The 19,131-nt window shown below is 38.1% G+C and overlaps 1 protein-coding gene across 10 annotated transcripts in view; it reads left to right on the top strand.

Moving 5' to 3' along the window:
• The window catches only part of SORCS2 (sortilin related VPS10 domain containing receptor 2), a 549,388-nt gene that overhangs the window by 324,193 nt on the left and 206,064 nt on the right, over positions 1 to 19,131 (top strand). The window contains exon 1 of one of the 10 annotated variants that reach the window (XM_040556907.1): positions 9,370 to 9,635. The exons of the other annotated variants lie outside the window; for them this stretch is intronic. Coding sequence (XP_040412841.1) covers positions 9,576 to 9,635 — 60 coding nt within the window. The 5' untranslated portion in view covers positions 9,370 to 9,575. Of the gene's footprint in view, positions 1 to 9,369; positions 9,636 to 19,131 lie in introns of those variants that run through there. 10 annotated transcript variants of the gene reach the window in all.

Raw genomic sequence — 19,131 nt, forward strand, 5'->3', positions numbered from 1 at the left:
TGTAATCTTTCATACATTTACTTATCTAAAATACTCTGGAAATGGGGTTCTCTTACCTGAATGAGGTTACTTACCGCTATTTCAGAGTACAATATGCTGCCAGTATTTGTTCATCACATGTAATGGTGAGTATGCGATATTTGTAGGGTCTTTCCCTTAGGATTACCACTGGGAATAGCGGAGTCACAGCCAATTGCCACAGCTGCTACTTATAAAAGCTAGCTCAGTTACCATACCTTGGTTGGAGTAGTCTAGCCATGCATTATAAGTGTATTACCCAGAAAATACAATGCAGTTGATACCTCTTTGAAGAGACTCACTCATTTCAAAAATCTCAGGAGACAAAATAAGTTATCTGTGTGGCTGAATCACTGAACAAAAGAGAAGCCATTTGTTATCTGAAGGAACAGGACAGCATATGTTTCACTGCGGTGTGGCTGGCAGCCTAGAGCCTTGAAAAATATGTTCTTGTCTTCAGGGGAGCACAGACATCAACTTTGTGCATCTCAAGAGGTGTTAAAACAACATCTGATGAGTCAAGTTGCAGTCAAATTAGCCTTGCTAGGGAAGAGCAAGCAACATATTCAAAATTTTGGCAACTGCCTTTTTACCTTTGCCTTTTTTAAGCACAGAAAATCCACTGTGGTTTCTCACAAGTTTTCTTGAGCTTAACAATAAAGAAAGATGCCCTGAGCAATTATGTCTCTCACCCAACCATCTTGAAATTTTAACTTTAGAAGTGAAAATAAAAAGTTAAAAAACAGGCAGTATTCTTGGTTCTGTTTTCTCACCTATTAAAAATTACTGAGTTTGTCACCCAAGATTTGCTGAGCTAGTTAGTAAATCAGAAGGGAGACCCATGGAGCTTGTCTCTAATCTGGAAAAAGTAAATTGTCAATTTTTATTTTTATAATTTCAAATAACACTTTGCCAAACAAATACCCCAAGGAGTCAATTCTGCAGATGTACATAGTCCTAAATTTGTCATGTATGTGTTCAGATATCCATGCCATCTGTCTTCATGATTTCTAAAAGAACTGTTACTTGTGACCCTTCAGGTTTGTATTTTGCAGTAGAACATGTCAATGATGCCCACACTTTTAGCACCCTCACACTGGTAAAGAAGAGATGGCAATGACTAGAGACTTTTTATGCCTGGCAGCTTGAAAACACTGTGGAGAGTAGACAGTCCTTGCACAAGATAAACATGAAAGGTGTGTGAAATGGTTTTTAAAGTCCATATGGTTTCTACAAGGCTGAGCAATTTCATGAGGGACTTCATTTGTTGCTGGTGAAAGTGGTTTGGTCAAAAGAGGTAACATACATAAAAGTATGTTGAGGGGTTATTTGCTTTGGTTAGATCTGTAATTCCATTATTCTGTCTGAGTAAAAGGTGCGTGGTAAAGAAGTTTAACAGCAGAGCCTGAACCACAGAAGCAGAGGATTAGGCAGAGAAACCATATTCTGCCTAGACTGAGCTGGCTGAGGGTAGAAGCAGAGGCTTTCACAACACCTAACTGTGGATGATTTAGTGGAAGAGCTTCAGCTGGGGCTATGACACATTCATTAATGGAAAATACATAACTATGTTGGTATCAAAGGCTCAGACTTTTCCAGTCTTCTGGAGTAATTAACAGCTTCATTGCTTGAACACATCTACTAGTGCTATTGCAAACCAATTGTTAGCATGGAGTAATGCAGTACTTTTGTCAAATCCACCTAGAAGCAATTGCAACAACCTGTAAAAAGGTAGATAACTTAGAGACCTGAACCTGTTTACGTTTTGCTTCACCTGAATCAAAACTGCTGTGCTTAGTTTCTTAACCCATCCTTCTAGTACAATGTGCTGAACAGGGTGTAGGCAAATGAGAAGAGATGCCTTAGGTGTGAGGCTTTTCATTTCTGATATATATATTTTTTAACCTCAGAATACCTTTTAACCTCTCAGAAATCATGTTTATAATGGAAATTAAGGATTAAAGAAAACCCTTTCATCTTCTGTCTTCTTCCTATGGAAGGTAATTAGTACTGGAAAGTAGAAAGAAAGACCTGTTCTATATACAGAAATAATAAAGAAAAATGAAATCAATCAATATAGAATATCTCAATACATGTTGGATGAAACCACTTAGGTGTGCCTGATTTATCATGAAGAAATTTTTATATTAGGATGGCTAATAATTGCCTGAATGAATTACCTCCTATTTCATCAGCATACCTCTGTGGTTCTGTGTTAATTAAAATGATCAAGGTAATAGAGTGGTTTGTACATGTGAGATTGCATTCTGTTGACATCATCGTATCAATACTTGGTCACAGGATGAGTGGTTCAGGTGGCTTGTGGGTGGCAGTGATCAGTAGGTGAGACAGCAGGTAGACAACGCTCTTAAATATTTTTACTTTTTTCACTTTTGGCTTTTCCATGGCTGTGAACAACATAGAAGAACATAACAGGCAGGTTTTTTTGTTGCCTTTTTTTTTTTTTTTTTAAAGTAAATTAGGTGGATTTACTTTTTCACATCTAAGCAAAGGGGCGTTTAGTGAGAAGTTGTACAAAACTTCTGCTATGTTTATTTGTGTCCCTATAATTTCATTTACACATCATCACAAGCCTAAACCTTTTGTCCGTCACTAGAACTTGAGTGTTGAAAATAGTTTCTTAATTATTTTGGGCACTGTGAACATTTCTTACAATCAGATTATTTCCTCCCAGCATAGAATATAGCTAGACATGTATAATATGCAATATAAATATGATAAGCAGTGTCACTAGAGCTCATCTTTGATTAAGAATTTATTTTACTCTCCTCTTAACAAGGATTGACTGGATCACAGGCCATTTCATTTAGGAGGCTGTATGTGAGAGCTTTGTTGATTTTTAATTTTCCTCCATTGATTTTCTGCATCCAGAGAGCACTTGTTCTCTAATGGCTCTCTGTGTTGGTGTTTGCTTGCAAATTGAAGTAAAAGATAAATGGCTTTCAGGGTAATACCTCTCCAAGGGCTTCCACTTGAGGGTTGGTGGCTGTTAGCAGAGCTGCAGTGCGTTCAGAAAAGTTCTGTGCTCAAAGAAAGACATTCCTGAGTCTCAACGTGGTAAAATTAGTTTATTCCTTGGCCTGGTGTGACAACAGTATCAAGGTGATTGATAATTCTTTAAAAGAAATAAGCCTGATTTGCCCATGTTTTTGTATGAAAGTGAAATGCTCTGCACTTTTCTCAGTAGGGATTCAAATGTTTTCCTTATACATGTTTCCTCAACAACAACAACAAAAGATTTTTCAGTAAAAGAAAGGGAGAAGAGGTGCTGGTATTTGGTTAGTTACGGACAAATATTTGAACTGAAATGTGGTGAAGTTATGCTTCTGCTAAGATTTAAAGATTTGATCTTTCTATTGGAAAACAATATTTGGAAAATACTTTAAATTTAATTTTCAAAATCTTTGCTAGCTTATGAATCTTAAGCTCGTATTAAGTGTGAATTGACTTACATTTGGATATTTCAGACCTGCTTAAATGCTGCTGCTGTGACACCTTATTGCATTGTGTCACTGTGCATTGTGTCTTGAAGCCTCTGCTAAAGAAAGGGTCCTGTTTCACGCTCCTTATACCTACTCAGGCCAGGTTTCACTATTTGGAAAAGGCATATGCTCTCGCTAGTTCTGGAGTATAAAACCATGGAAAAAGGCTTGTCAGTCTCTTGGAGCTCCAGGGAGATGATGCTGTGGATAGTGAGCCTCATCTCCCACAGGTGCTGGGCATCTCTTTCCATGCTGGGAATGATTGCTACTCATTGTCTCAGTTGTATTTGCATGTCAAGTAGCTTTATACAGTGCATATGCAGTATGTATTTTCGTAAGTTTACATGTTAAAGTTAGGCGAACACATTTTTAAAAGCGTTCAGTTATTAAAGATAAACTGCTTGTCCATGTATGTTGTTTCTTTGTTAGGTTTTCAATTTTTCAAGAATGTCCTGTAAGAAATTGGCCTAAGGAACCTCTGATACATTTCTGGTACTCTCTGTTTCTCACGACGCTTACATTGGGCTTAATTCAAGCAGCTTCCACAAAGGTCTGGAGCAAGATATAAATTCACATGTACTGAAGCAGCTTAACAAACAACGCTATTACCAAGCAGGTGTAAGAAACTAAAGACTTAGTCTGGAATGAAGAGGAGCTGCAGGTCCTGGGCTCCTTTCTCAGTTCTTTGTTCAGTCACTCTGTCTCCCAGATGGATGTTAAGGACAGTATTCCTTATAGTCCCCTAGCCATGCAGTGCCCGGCATCAGTAGGAATTCAAGAACTGGAAGAATGGAGATCTGAATTTCAGGTTGGTTTCTATGTTCTGGTTCGGTAAAAAGTTTAAGCTGTTCACGTTTGGCATTAAGCGTGTGCATGATGCCATTGACTTCAGTTCAGCGCATAAGGTTAAGCATTTGCACAATTGCATTTGGGAACTGGGGAATAAAATGGAATGCACAAAAATTAGTCATTACCAGAGGAGCGGGAGAGCAACCTCTCCATGTCTTAATTTATAAATGAGAAGAGTAGATATTTTCCAAGCAAATGAAGTCACAGTTTTACAGCAAAATGCAGTTTATCTGAAGCCTTCCATTAGCTCTTTTTTTTTTTTAAAGCCATAAATTGCTGCTGGCTGTATGTGCCACAGGGCACACAGAAATCTTTTGCTGAAGACTTTGTTTCAAGGTTTTGGGGCTTTTCCTTCTAAATAGCTAGGCTTATTACATCATGTTCTGTTTTGTGTCCTCAGTGCAGCTTTCAGGGTGACCTCTGCTGAGATAAAAGGACTAAAACCACTGTGAATTTTCCTGTTCCTGAAGCAACATCTTCAGCAATGATGGGCAGGCAATTCAGTGCTCTGAAAGCAATTGCACACTCCTGAAAATAATCCAAAACAGTCCTGACTAGGCCTAGCAGAGTTCTTAGTTTTCTCTGTCCTTCCTGTATTGCTTATGAATCAGAGCAACAATGTTAAACTGTAAAATGCAGTAATATATGTAATGACCGTATTAGTTTTACAGCCTGAGAAAAGGTGTCTTATTTTTTTCTTGAGGAATTAAAGGAGTATTGTAATGTGTTTACATTCCTGGTCGGCTGTTCAGTGGGGGCTCTTCCAGAAGAGCTTGAATTCGGGTCTCTGTTTCTTCACTGCCTTTCTTAGTGTCATTTAAACATGCAAAGTAGTTTAAAGTGCTGCCAATAGTGAGGGCTGGTTTTAAGCTTCTGTTATGAGAAGCAATAGGAAAAGGTTGTAAGCAAAATTAGACTGTTTCACAATCCACAGGTTAATCCATGTGCTTTGAAATGAATGTGTTTTTTGTGTGTCTGTTTATCAGCAAGGGATTCTGTAGGAGAGTTTTCATGGAAATGAGCAAGGGTACTATTAGGGAATGGTCCTGGAATAAGAAACAGGTAGATAAAATAATGAATGTTTTCCATAATAGTTCTTTTTAATAAGATGCCTAACAAGGGAGTTGAGGGAGGGCATTGGAGTGGTCTGAAACTGAAAATCAAGCATTTTTATGGAAATAGCCTCATTAAAGCTGCCTGTTAAAGAAGTGCAACTGTTTTTCTGTGAACATGATATTCATTCAATGATTGAAATATGGTTCTTAAAAAATACATCCTGTCAGATTTTTTTTTTTTTGGCCTAAGTGTTTTATGAATGCTATTTATAAGCGGACTAGAAATATTTGCCCAGAAAGCCTGGAGCATATTTACCTGCTTTGTACTAGTCCGGTGATATAATCAACCCACAAAATAAAGGTTTAGTTTATTACCTTTGGGTATATTACTAATACAAATCAGTAATAGATAAGTGGTTGTACATTACAGCATGTATTGTCTAATGGTGATGAACCAGACACAAGCTGGTTTAAGTTCTCTGCATTATTCAAAAGATGTTACATGAACTAATGACTTATTTTTACAATATATTTTGCAATTTATTTTTAAAGAGCAGTTCTAATCATTCACTCTGCCCCCAGCCTGGTCTGCTTGAGCAGAAACCTGGACTGGAGACCTCCTGAGGTCTGCTGGTCTTCCGGGGTTAGTGAATGACACACACATTCAGAATTCAGTTCCATGGTTCTTTCAGTCAGAGGTTATGATTTACTTAATGTGTTTTTATTTTATATGTCCATTTGTTTAACTTGAATTCAAGACTGCTTATGAGTTTCTTTCAGATAAGGCGAGCAGTATGAATTGCACCATTTATGTTTACAATCTGGTTATATATTGTAGAGTTAAAAACACCATGAGAAAGGAAAATGCTATGAAGCATGCAAAATAAATCCTTGAAATAGATCCTCTGAGTCTTGAAGTTAACAATTTCTTACTGCTCATGGTATGAAAAAATGTTGGTTCAATTCTCCAGTTGGTCACAGGCCCCATTTTAATTATTTATTTCTCGTTTCCTTGATATCCATTCCCCTTTGTAAGTATCTGAACTAGACTTTTTGCAAAACTGTAGCATTTCCTTCCTCCCCTTCCCCTGATGGGGCAAAGCCTTGTTAGATTGAGAGCATCCTGATTTCAAGGGCTGGAAAACTACGCTGTTGTAAGCAAGATGACCCAAGTTCACTTGGTTTTGTTGCATTATGTATATTGATATTGGTTCTTTTGTCGCTTGGTTGACTTGTCACTTAACAACCTCCCTGATTTGAAGTCTAAGTGGCACGCTGGAGACGAGTTGAACCAGAGAGGCACTGGTGATCTATTGTGTGGGAGTTAAAGATGTATGAAGCTGTGGTTTGCAATTCAGTGAATGCTGCACAGTTCTTGTTGCAGATGCCATTAGTTATGGTTTCCCTTCAAACAAAAGGTTTGCAAGTGACTTTGTACCGAGTTCATTGGTAAAACAGCAAGCTGTAGTATGCAAATGGAGTATTCACTCCATTACAGAGCAGTGCCTTCTCCTGCATATTTTTTCCTTTTGCATAATGTTACATACTTTGCTGTTTATTGACAGGGTCTTCCCTCCCTCCCTCCAGGTTGTTCAAATAAAGATATCAAAACATGCTAAAGATTTGTATCTAACCCCTGGCAAAAGTGAGGGTCAGGTGCTGGAATGCAATTTTTCATGGAAAAGGAGACACAGGGAGAGGTAGAGGGAATTGAGGCAGGTCACACACCATGTTTGACTGAATCATGGATGGCTTGCAGAGTGCTGATTGCATTCCAGTTAATAGACCTGGCTCTCAACCTTTAGTTCCTTAGTTACTTAGGCATATATTCTCACTGTTCAGTGTACGAACTGCCGGGTCTTTCGCTGTTGACACAGAGTATTGAAGGTAGACTTGTACAGATCTTCCTTTTTCTTCCTTTCTTCGTTTTTTCCTTTTTCTTCCGTTCTTTTTCTTTTTGAAGTCTTTTTAGTGGAGGCAAACTATGAGAATCTCTAATGTGCCTACAGGTGAAGTGCATTCTGTACAGCGCATTTGGTGACCCCTTTCAGTTCTCCCAGTAAACAGCAGAACATGTATTGATGGGCTTTGTGTTGGCATTTTCATCAGGTTTCTGAAGAGGCAACATTGCTGTCTAGATCAATAAAACTCAGACTTACTGATTACACTATTCCCTTTTCCCAAGACAAACAGCAAGTTAGTAATTGCACAGCGTACTATATTTTCTACCAGCTATACCCAGCCACACCTGTCAGTTTGCATGTATTGTAAGGCAGGGTTTGGATCACTTCAGATCTCTTTCTTCTCTCATACTGCTGTGAGTTGATGGACTTTCTTTAGTGGAAAAGGAGAAACATGCTTTTCACAATCTGAGCCCACCACTACAGTCTTCAGAGCAGTGACCATAACATGAAACAAATCTTCTGAGATTATAAGAGGTTAGGTTGTGACAGCTGAGTGTGGTATCTTAAAAAAGAGGTGGACTATTTCAGTATAGCATACTAATGCAGCAAATTTATAGTAAAAAATTAAGATACTGTAGTATGTTCAACTGACCTACACTATCACAGTTTTTATTTTATTTTATGGAACGCAAATAGACTTTTTGTTATTGCCAAGACTTTGCTAGGAATGATAGATGCATTATATGTTGTTATCTCACACCTGCTCTTTTCTTGTATATTGTTAGGCATGTCGGTTGTAAGTTTGTGAAGTAGTAGGTCTCCAGCATGCATAAAAGCTCTGGACTTAATACTAAGTGTTGGACCTCTTGAGCAAACTAAATGCCAGTCAAGAAAACCTGATGTTAAAGTCTTTGAGATGAGAGTAATTAATTCATTTAATCAAGCCGATCTGTATATCTGCAAACTGCTGTGCTACATGTTAATGGACAAGTCTCTCCAACCATCTGTTTCTCCCTAGGTTTGGTAAAGCAGGTACATCTCCTCTTTGAAAATTCAGGTCATGCACGACTCCTGAGGAAAATATATGCTAAATAACGCAAAGTAGGTAGATGAGAACTTCCATTCCCATAATCACATTTTCTGCAGAATTGCTGTTGCTTTTTAGTAATCTATTTACTGCTATAAGAATGCTGCAATTACTGGACTAAAGTGTACTTACTAACTATCTCTGAAGTATGTCCTCCTTTAATTTGACTACCTACTAGGGAGTTACAGATACTCCCTCCCTATTTCCTTATTTCTGGAGCACAGATTCTCAGTTGACACATGGACAAAGTTTTGCTGATAACACTACAGATTTTGAGCCCTGTCTTTGTCATGCCCTCTCCTGCACTTCTGTTGCTGCTGCTGGAAGAGACTCTTCTCACCAGCCTTCAAAATTTCTTTTGGTAAATATAATCACTTTACCCTCCCTCTTGCTGGGTGTGCAGGTATCATATAACGAGAGAATCTGTGGGAAAAGCAGGGAAGGATTCAGTGGTGCTGAATTGCCCCCTTTTAGGAGGTTGTGTCCCTTTAAAAAAATAATTTTGGTAGTCTTGGGTCATGATTCTCCACTGTCCTCAAACCTGTTTAATGACCTCTAAAACTGAGAGGTAAAGCTCCAAATTCCCTCTTACTCTTTTAACTCAGTGACAATGCAAAATGAAGGTATCAGAGAAACAGGCCCGTTTTTATGTTGCAGAAAGAAATGATTTGAGGGTCCTAATGCTAGGCTTAATAAATGTTCTCAAGGGTACAAGCAGCCTGAATTTCCAAATGAGTATTTTATTAAATTTCAGGCAACCATTTCTCCAAAATTATCATCTTTGTTTTCTTTGAAACAGAATGACCTGCAGCTGAACTGTGCTAAGACACAGGTTTAACAGAATTATCCCAGCTGCTAATAGAGAGTTAGAAAAAAAAACAGGTGCTAGATTCACTGCTGGTATAAATTGATGCAATTAGATTGCATTGAGGGGAGTGCTGCTCGTTATAGGAACCTGAGGATCTGGTGGTTGGAGCTTTTCTGAGACTGATGGGTATCCTGTAGCTGCTATTTTCACATGTGCTTTGTTGTTTTGCTTACAGTGAGATAGTGCAAATACCTGTTTTTAAGTCTTAGAGATTATTTTCTTTGAGTTTGAAGTGTCTCCTGAATTTGACCTATTGCAGCCACTAATGCTTCCTAGCTCTTGAAGAGCACAATGGGCTGTCTTCCTGGCTGGTTATGCACCAGCCTCTCAGAGATACTGAACCTCCCTAAGGTAGGTATCAATACATGGGATATCTTTTTTCACTTAACAGTGTAGATGTGCTTAAAAGGATGTTCTATTTTCAAGGAAAAGGTGTGTTGTTGCTTTGAAGATATTCATGTGTAAGCAGTTATCTGTGTATCTGCATCATGGTCTTAGCCACTGCTTTGGAGGTAGGTGGAAATAAAGGCAAGAAATTGGTAGGCTCATGTTTTCCAGGTTGTTTGCTGCTTAGGGAGACTATACCTTTGGCTTTCTTCATTAGACGAATCCATCTTCTCTAGAAATTATTATTATTTTAATATTAGAAGTTGTCAATGAACAGCTTAATCTCATTATTTTCATGTGGTTTTCCTGTAGTGCTCTTAAATTATAAAATCCATGGGAGATGGCTGCAAAAGAAGAGAGTCACTATCTAAGTCTAGAGGGATCTTGAAAGAAATGCTAGGCTACCTTTGTCCAAAGCTGCATTTTTCAGTATTTATCTACAATAGTGCAATGTCTGTGATAAGTTGAGCCTTTCCTTGTTTTTTGACACTGAAGCAGTAGCTGTATGTTAAAGGTGTTAGTAACCCTTGCTTACTCCTGTATGCAGAACTAAAAGTCTTCAAAAGAAATAGAGGCAAATATGCTAAAGATATTTTGAACGTCTTTACTATTTTGGATATCTGAACGGACGTGATTATTGCCTATTGTTTTCTAAAGTAGGGATTGTCTCCAAGTTGATATTCTAGATTGAGATATCAAGTCCTTTATTTGAGTCTGCCTTTTAGGTAGCATATTGTAGCTAGAGGGAAGGGCTAAAAATGTTAAACGATCCATCCAGGGACATAGATATTAATTTCAAAGACAGCATTAGGATTTTGAAAAACTAGTACCCTTCCTTGGATTTACACCTTTTGGTGAAAAAATCTTGGACTCTTTAAATTTCCTTGCAATAGTTTTATTTTTTTTTCTTTAAAGATTTGTGTATGTGCTCATACGCTTCTCTTAAATTTATGTTTGTCTAAGTTACTTCCCTCCCCCAATATATACTATTCCTTATGACCAAGGGGACCAATCCTTTATTTGTAAGGTAGGACGGTATGTATTTCTAGCCTGTTTTGGCCTGGTTTAGCAGGTGGAAGTGGGAACTGAATTCCTGCCACTTGTGCACGCTCTGCAGCACCAGCAGGTGAACTGCTGGCCTCTAGTGGTAAATGGGGAGCAATCTGAGAGTCTGAATGTGTCTTGGCCAGAGACATCTTATGATCTTACTTCATGTAAGGTACAGCAAAATTTGAAGCATGAGTGAGACCATGGCTGTTATTTATTTTGTTACGTGAATTATGTTCGGTGTGGTTCAGATAATCGTGAAATGAAATGCTCTTCATTTTTACGGGTGTAAATAAAGCTCAAGCTGTGTGTGAGCACTGGAAGAAAGCAATTCTTGCAGTGAGAGCAGAGGGAATATGCAGTTAGTGTCTTATTTCTGTAATGAGGAAATGGTGCTGTCAGGTTGCTTTTGGTGGAGAAATAATGTCATTATAAAACACGTAATCCTCTGAAGAGCTTTCCCTTTCCCTTTCTGTTTTATAAAGAGATAGGGCTCTCCCTGGGCTGTCTGGGTAGTTCTCTTGTTCCGCAGTTAATAAGGAAAACAGTATAAAGGCCAGTTTGGTGGCCTACAGGTACATGCTGTGTGACAGGGCTGATGGCAGACGCTGCTGATATGATGAGCTGCTGCATTCCCCTTATTAGCATATCACTGAGCTGCCGTTCAGTCCGTCAAGTTTTGTAGTGGTGCTCATGTGAACTCTCCTGATTAAAATCTAGTTGTTGTCACCTGAAAATTATACCCAAAGCATGCTCAATCTGTCCAGCAGCCTCTAGGACAGATGATCATTATAGCAATACTGTAAAGGAATTCAAAGAAGGGAGGACAAAGCAAACATTTCAGGACAGTTAAGAAGAAGAAAAACCCTTCATTAGCCCGAGATGCAATTAGCATGGAAGCAAGACATTTACTAATTTGTGTATCTTCAGATGTTTTTACATTGTTTTAATTTACTATGATAAGTATGAATTAAAACTTTTCCATTGCTCAACTTGTACTAATACCCAATGTAGTTACTTTCAGCTCAGTTCAGTCCTTTTTTAAAGGGCAGAAATAATCTGAGCCCTGCTCATGGAAAATAATGCAACTCAAAGGCAGAATCAAAGGATTTGTGCTAAGGCAAAACCAGAATGGAATCAGATTAACTTGCTTTGAGTTGAGTTTGACTGCTCTAGCATTTTTGGGTTAGCTCAGACTAGCTGCCATTCCTGCAAGGAGGATATTCCCTTCTGTAAGCCCTCCTTCATCCTCTTTTTGCTCCCTCTTCTCAGTCACTGGAGTGACAGAAAGGATCTGCTTACGCTTACATGGACCTCAATAACAGTATTTGCCAAACATTCTTTGGCAGGACATTTTGTGGTGACTGGAAGTTTCTCTTTTCGTATCCATTTACTCCCTTTTTTTGCCTATTTGGGGACATCTAAGGCATCTTCTGGATTTCTGGATGCATTTTATCCAGCAGAGGAAGGCATAACAGACTGGGAAATTCTAGGAATATTATATACTTCTCTCCATGAAAGATAGTTTTCAGCATAGGCTGCTCAGCAACAGAATGATGGCTGAATTGTGCAGAGCCCAGCTTTTCCCGCTGTGGGCTGACTGCATGCAAAGTGTTAGGACCTGAAGGAAGAAAACAGCAAAAGCAAATTAAAAAGCCACAACCTGCAAGAAGCTTGAATGGCTAGGTGTTGTTTACCTTGTATTCTTTCTTTGAGTCTTATGCAGTAGAAATTTTAAGCTGTAAGATTTGCCTCTGAAAACTTTTGTATTTCAGCAGCTCTGAAGTCTCTCAGGGCTTTCCCCCAGTGCCCACACCTTTGAAGATTGTGTGGCTGTACTGTAGCTGCTGGAAATCAGTCTTTGTGTTTGTTTCTTAGTGCTGTTCTCCTCATTCACAGGGAGCAGTGGCTTGGAAGAAAAGACTGATGCCCCTCCTGGCATTCATAATAGGATTTCCTTCCATTTACAGGCCCTTAACATTACTTACTCAGCTGTGCAGGGGTTGATGTCAGTGAATAGCTGGCTGAGTCATTTTTGAGTTATTTAATGTGTTGAAAATAAGCCTGCAGCTGTCAGACAAGTAACATCGACATAGGCTTTTTCTAGCTGCAGCCGTTCTTAATTTCTATACTATATTAAAGCTAAGCTAATAATAGTACTTTGGGTGATATGTTGATGGGAAGCCTTTATAATGTGTTTGTGAGGACTAGAGAGGCCTTGGTAGTGTCATTGCACCTCTAACGTTTCTGTTAAACTGGAGGCTGAATGAATAGATGGTGCAGCTTGTTGTTTTGCCAGAGATACAATATCTGTTTATAGGTCTTTGCAGCGAATTAGCTGTTGAATAGGCACCATAGCTGCATTGTCATAGCTGAATTCACTTCTTTTCTTGCTCTTTGACCATGGTTGCTTAGTGTTTCAAGTAGAAACTAGATTGTTAAGTGAGCCAAATTTTTAAGACTTAAGGTACAGATGCTGAGTTCCTTGTAACACATTAGTACTCATCATTAGCACTCATTCCCATCATGGTGTTGTTTTTTTTTTTTTTAATTCCCCATACATAACCTAGCTTTTAGCCAAAGTTAATCAGAAAGGAGGAGAGTGGTACATCTATTTCTGCTGCTGGTAGTCAATGTACAAATGGCACCCATACCTGGACTACTGTGCAGCAAAATAGAGTCACCCCTGAACTATCTGGTGACTTGAGAATGTTAAGAAGAGTGACAGCAGTGAGCTGTATCTGAGAAGAGCAGGTAGTCATGGTACTGGAGAGATTGATAAGGCCACCATTGTAGCAGAGCTATCTGTCAAATATACCTGTGCCTGGAGAACCAAATCCCTTATTGCTTGCTGTGACAGAGTCAGTGAAGCTATGGTGACTTGCCACATGTGAGAATTTACCTCAAATGCTATGTCGTCTTATTAAGGTTTTTTGTTTAATGGTATGTAGTGGCTGATGTCTACCACTGTCTAACCTGTGTGAAGAACCTGTACTGTCGTGGTCAAGAAAGTAAGATTAGAAAGTTAACAGTAAATACAACGGTTGTCATAAGACTGTAACCCTTTAGATGTCATACTGATTTTTGTCTTAAAATTATGTTCAGTTAGATGTTAACTGGACATCAGATCTTTCTTTAAATGAATAATTGTATATTTATTATCAATAAACTAACAGATACTGAATAATATGTTGATTTCTGTGGATATCTTTGTGGTTTTTTTTTATATGTGCAGGTGGAGTTGCAGTGTGAGAACTAAATATGTTAGAAAGTATTTTGTCAGGGATTATTTTGTTTGCTTTCTTGCTTTTACTTACCCCTTGGGGTCTCTCTGTGGAGCAACTTTTCTGTATTAGGTAAATTCTATTCCTTGTATAGAATTGTATAGATAAGCTTGAAAACCATTTTGAAAGAAAACGCTCTGTGGATTGGGTTTTATTTCCTTCGTTCATACTGAATAAGGCCATAGTGGAAGAATTACGTTATATGGCATTGTTTAGTATCAGTAATTGTGGCAGAAAAACACTTTATGTATTTGAGTAATTTCTTTGTCCAAGTCTGTGAAAACATCAAGGGAACTGCAAATAAACAGGCCAGGGTAGCCTGAAAATGCTCTGAAATGACTGAAATGCTCTGGACTACTGAAAAAGATGATGAAAAAATAAAATACATAGCAATGTGAAGAAACCAAGCTTCAGGTAGCCTCTTGTTGCCTTTCCATAAATCTCCATGTTTAAGGGGGTAAGCTAGCATTTGAAGTCTCGTGGCAGGAGACTCAGTGCATGTTTACATGTTATTGACCCACTGTCAGCTTCTCCGTAGCGCTTTCCATGCAAGCATTTACCCCAAGAGATAAGCAAGTTAATCTGGTGTCTGTGTCTTAAATATAGCGAAGCTGTAGCCCAGGCAGGTTAAGAGACAGGTCTGGGGCTGCCCAGTGACAGGAGGCAGATGCAGAATGCAGCTGGTGCAAGGCTTGCTTCTGCCTTTGCCACACTGAGGTATGCAGGACATATGGTGGTGGTAGTCACTGCACCTTCTTCCTTTGTTTTTTTGTTGTCTTCTGATTACAGTATATTGCTCAGTGTAGAGTCACAAAACATGTCCTTCACATTACTTCTTCACAAGGAATATTGTGGAGACCACGTTTGCATGTTATCCTGTGGAAGATATTGTCTGTAATCTATATACAATATAAAAAGGGTACCTAGCAGTGGCAATTCTCTGTCCGCATCTGCTCCTCTTTTTGAAGGGAGAAAGGCATTGGGGTCAATGCTTTGTATTCCTTGCGACCCTATTTGTCCATGGTGTTATGTTAGGAGATAACCTTCTCTCTCATATTCTCTTTCCTATTTCCTTGCACGTTTTGCTTCTTTTTTCCCCTCTTTGTGCATTAGCCAGTTGATAAACCTTGAAAGCAATGTGCAAGAATAAACAGATTGTCCATTCTCTGTATCCCTTACAGACAACAGACATTGAAATGTTGCCTATTTTTTTTTCTTGTGGCTAGAAATGTCAAAATAGTCAGTGACTGGAAAGCTACTGCTCTGTGTTACTGGAAAATGTTGACACAATTTTTACTAGCATCAAGGCTCTTAATGAGCAACTGTTAAGAGACAGAAAACCAAAACAAGTAATTGTATTGTTCATTGCGATTACCCTGTCAGCTACAGTCCTCCTTTTCTGAAAAGTAGAACAATATCTTTATGATAATTAGAGATGTAAGATCTGAGAGTCTCTTCCTACACCTGAAATTTGAAATTACCAATCATTCTGAAAACCTGAATAGACATCTTGGCCACAGCGTGTTGAGAGCAAACTTGCAAATGTGGCTCAGAGCCATTAATGAGTCATTGGTAGATCAGTGTCCTAACCTTGTCTTGGCCTCCATGCCATTCACAGTTAATGTGAATACCTTTGGAGGATATAACTGAATAGGATGCCCCTTCTGGAGATTTCTAATGCTGGAATAGCTGCAGCCGTTTGTCTAGTACAGTGATATTTGCAGTGGCAGTGAAACAGGCACATTTTTAGTAGTTAAAACAGTGAATAATGGAAGCTGAGGGAAATAGTCTCACTTCTCTTTGTGGGATTTAAGTGTGTAAAGTCTATTAATGCAAATGGTGGTAATTAGTTTAAACTCTGCTAGTACTCACATGTAAGAAATATGCAAAATCAGCTAAAATACGTACCTTTTTTTTCACCAGGATTGTCTGAAAATTAGCAAACTGCTGTTCTAGATTTTATGGAAGTGGGTTTTGTTTTTAATGAAAAAATAGAGCTATCATAAGTTTCATTAAAAGGACACCATGGTTTATGTACTGTACAGCTGTGGTGCTTTGTGCTTTCTCTGCTGATTCCACTGTCATTGTCCCAGGTATAAAGGCTGTTCATGCAGGATCTCTACACAATAATTTTTTTTTTTTTTTAAATACATAGACCTTTAAAGATAGCTCTATGCAAGAATTGATTAAATATTGGGATGGAGTCAGAAGGGAATGCCGGAGTCCAAATTCATGTTCTCCAAACATTAAAACTTTTGGCTGATGAAGGAACTTCAAGATGTCCTTGTTTCAATGAGAAAAATATTTTTATGTGTTTGAGTGTGTGTGTGTGTGTATATATATATATATTGATAGTATAGAAGCAGATCTTTGTGTTGCAACTAGTGTTAACAATATTTTAAGTAACACAGGAAAAAAAAGTCAGGAGCTGGATTAAAAACAAAAATAACAACAAAAAAACAACAAATTACTTTCTCTCTACGCTCATTACTTTTTCTGTTCGCTAAAGGGTAGTACCTGCTTAATTTCTTGATTGCGTGATGATTTAGAAGAACTACCAACTTGACAAAGGTTTGGAAATAGGAGTTACCTATACGCATCCAGAGTATTTAGATTTTTCTTCTGGGTTTTATTTTGTAACTATTATTGTTGAAGGCCTGATTCTAGTGGATACCACGTCTGTTGGTTTTATATTTTCATTACAGCTTCACCTGTAGAAATTAGATTAGAGTCAAACCTCATAGCAGTAACAAGGACTGACTTGTTTGCTCCTGAATTCTTCGGTTGTACGTCCTCATTTCTCAAAAGGTCACATGTTCTGTCTGTCCTTCAGGTTTTTGAACAAAGTGAGAACCTTTAGATGCATTTTGTGTATCAGCCTAACAAATAATATTTGGTTATGTACTTAATGAAAAAGATTGCTTGTGGATGCTCTCGCTTTACTTTCAGTTATCTGTGCTCATCGATCCATGAGAGCAGTTTAATTGCACTAAAAATGAATGTCAATGGATGTAGAAAAAAGAAATCTTTAATCTCTCTCGTGTATGGCACTGACACAGCTGACTTCATAGAGTACCTTAGGAAAGGTTAAAATGGAGATACAATGTTCCATGTGGCTGCTTCCTTCAAAACTCACATTTAACCTGCCACTATTTTTAGAATCAAGAGTTGTGACAATGAGTTGATTTGTAGGTGAGAGTTCTGGAGGCTTCATGTAATCTGTTTGTGTACATATATTGCTTTGATTTACTTTGAATTTATTTCAGCCACACTTAAGACAGCAAGAATTAGCCATGAAAGGATAAGAAACGGCCTTAACTCTTACGAAAAAAACAGAAAGAGTTATTGACTGAGCTTATCTCTGTCTCTTAAATAGCTAAGTGGCAACACTTGAGTGGGAAATGTAGACTTTGTTCTGTTTTGCTACCAGGAAGTGGGTTCTGATTTTTTTCTTGAAGGTAATGTATTGTTGAACAATCAGAATCACCAGCTGTGTTTTCCAAATCCTGGAATTCAAGACATCTATTTGTATACATGTAGGGCAGAAGGGTAATTGATGTTTAGGTCAGTACCTTTAATAGTCTCTCAAAATAACATAGTAATAGTGTGATCTGATTGTTGCTAATCTCAATTCCTGGTTTAAAAAGTGTTTGAGATTCTTGGCTGCGTTTTCTGGCAGTCTGCTGAATTGCTGGGTGAAAATACAGTAATTTAGAACAACTCACATTTCTTTAACTCAATTTGTAAGTGAATTTCTCAAAAGGCTTGATAAAGCCTTTAATTACAGGGTAGCTCAAAAAAACTATCCACAGGACAATGCAGATACCATTTCAGTCTCAGCTATATCACCTTTATGGCAATCACTCTTAATGTCAGCTAATGAGTATAGTGTTGAGGAGAGAGCAGGTATTGGCAGTATAACACAGCTGTTGCTGCAACTATAAAAGGTCATTGGATTTTTAAGCTTTGAGTTAGCAAACAGCTGCTTAAATGGAACTGGGAGTGATGTTTCAGCCATACAACCCAACAACAAAGCCTTCTATTAAACAGTAATCAAATAACATTTAGGATTGATTTTTTTTTTTGGCCCTTCTCTAAGTGTGTTGTGGTGCTTACTTTTGAAGCTGAGACTGAAACAATCACTCTGAAGTCAGACAGGAGAGCTGGGTTGAAGAGTTGGAAATCATAACTTGGGTCTCCTGGTGCTGGTTTGACATCTGGTCCGTTGGCTTGTGCTTTCCCCATCAGTGGTGCATGTCCAGTGTTTTTAGCTTGCTCCTGTTGTTGGTATTATAGTCAAAGTAACGAGTATTGCCCATCTTGCTTCCTGCTAGACCACGCATTATATTAAAATCTGTTTTTCTATGTTATCCTTAACTTGAACTTGAGGGTTGTTATATTATAGTTCAGTGTTTCTGGCTTATTTAACTTTGTATTTTTTAAACACAGTTATTTGTATTCCTCTGTTCTTTATTTGCAATCACTGAAAGGAGACAGTAGTCCTGTCTGACCAAGTGCATTGGACAGAGAAGTAATTTACAAAATATGGAAGAAAAGATGAATGGGAAGGAGGAAACACTGCTTGTTAAACAGGACCTTTAGTTTCCCATCATTTAGGAACAGGAGAAATTATTCAACTAAGTTAGTTTGTTATTTAAAGAATGTCATGTCCTGATGTAATTCTTTGATTCAATGATGTGTAAAAATGAAAACTTAAAATGTTTGCTACTGTAGTTTTGTGATCTTGTAAATAGTAGGCCAGATCCAGAAAGCAAATGTTAGTCTTAATTACACGCTACTTATCTAGGAGAGAAATTCACTTCTAAATAATAATGTGAATTTCTCTCTTCAGCTTTAGCCATCCAGAAAGTTAGGCATTTAGCGTATGTTAATTGTCAAAATTAATTGACAGGACAGTAGCATCTCAACATGATGCATTGTAAAATTGGAGTGAGAGACAGCTGAAATGTATCATTGAATGTGGAAAGAGCTGAGATGACCAGCTTTGTCTAGAAACTGGGAATATTGTCATTGAGAGGCCAGTTTTTAGAAATAACAAGTGGAGAAGATTTTAGAAACTGGCCTTTCATTGTCGTTATTGACTTCTGCTTTGTGTGTGATCACTGTTA

This window comes from Cygnus olor, chromosome 4 (assembly GCF_009769625.2).
Source record: "Cygnus olor isolate bCygOlo1 chromosome 4, bCygOlo1.pri.v2, whole genome shotgun sequence".
In the NCBI taxonomy this organism is placed as follows: Eukaryota; Metazoa; Chordata; class Aves; order Anseriformes; family Anatidae; genus Cygnus; species Cygnus olor.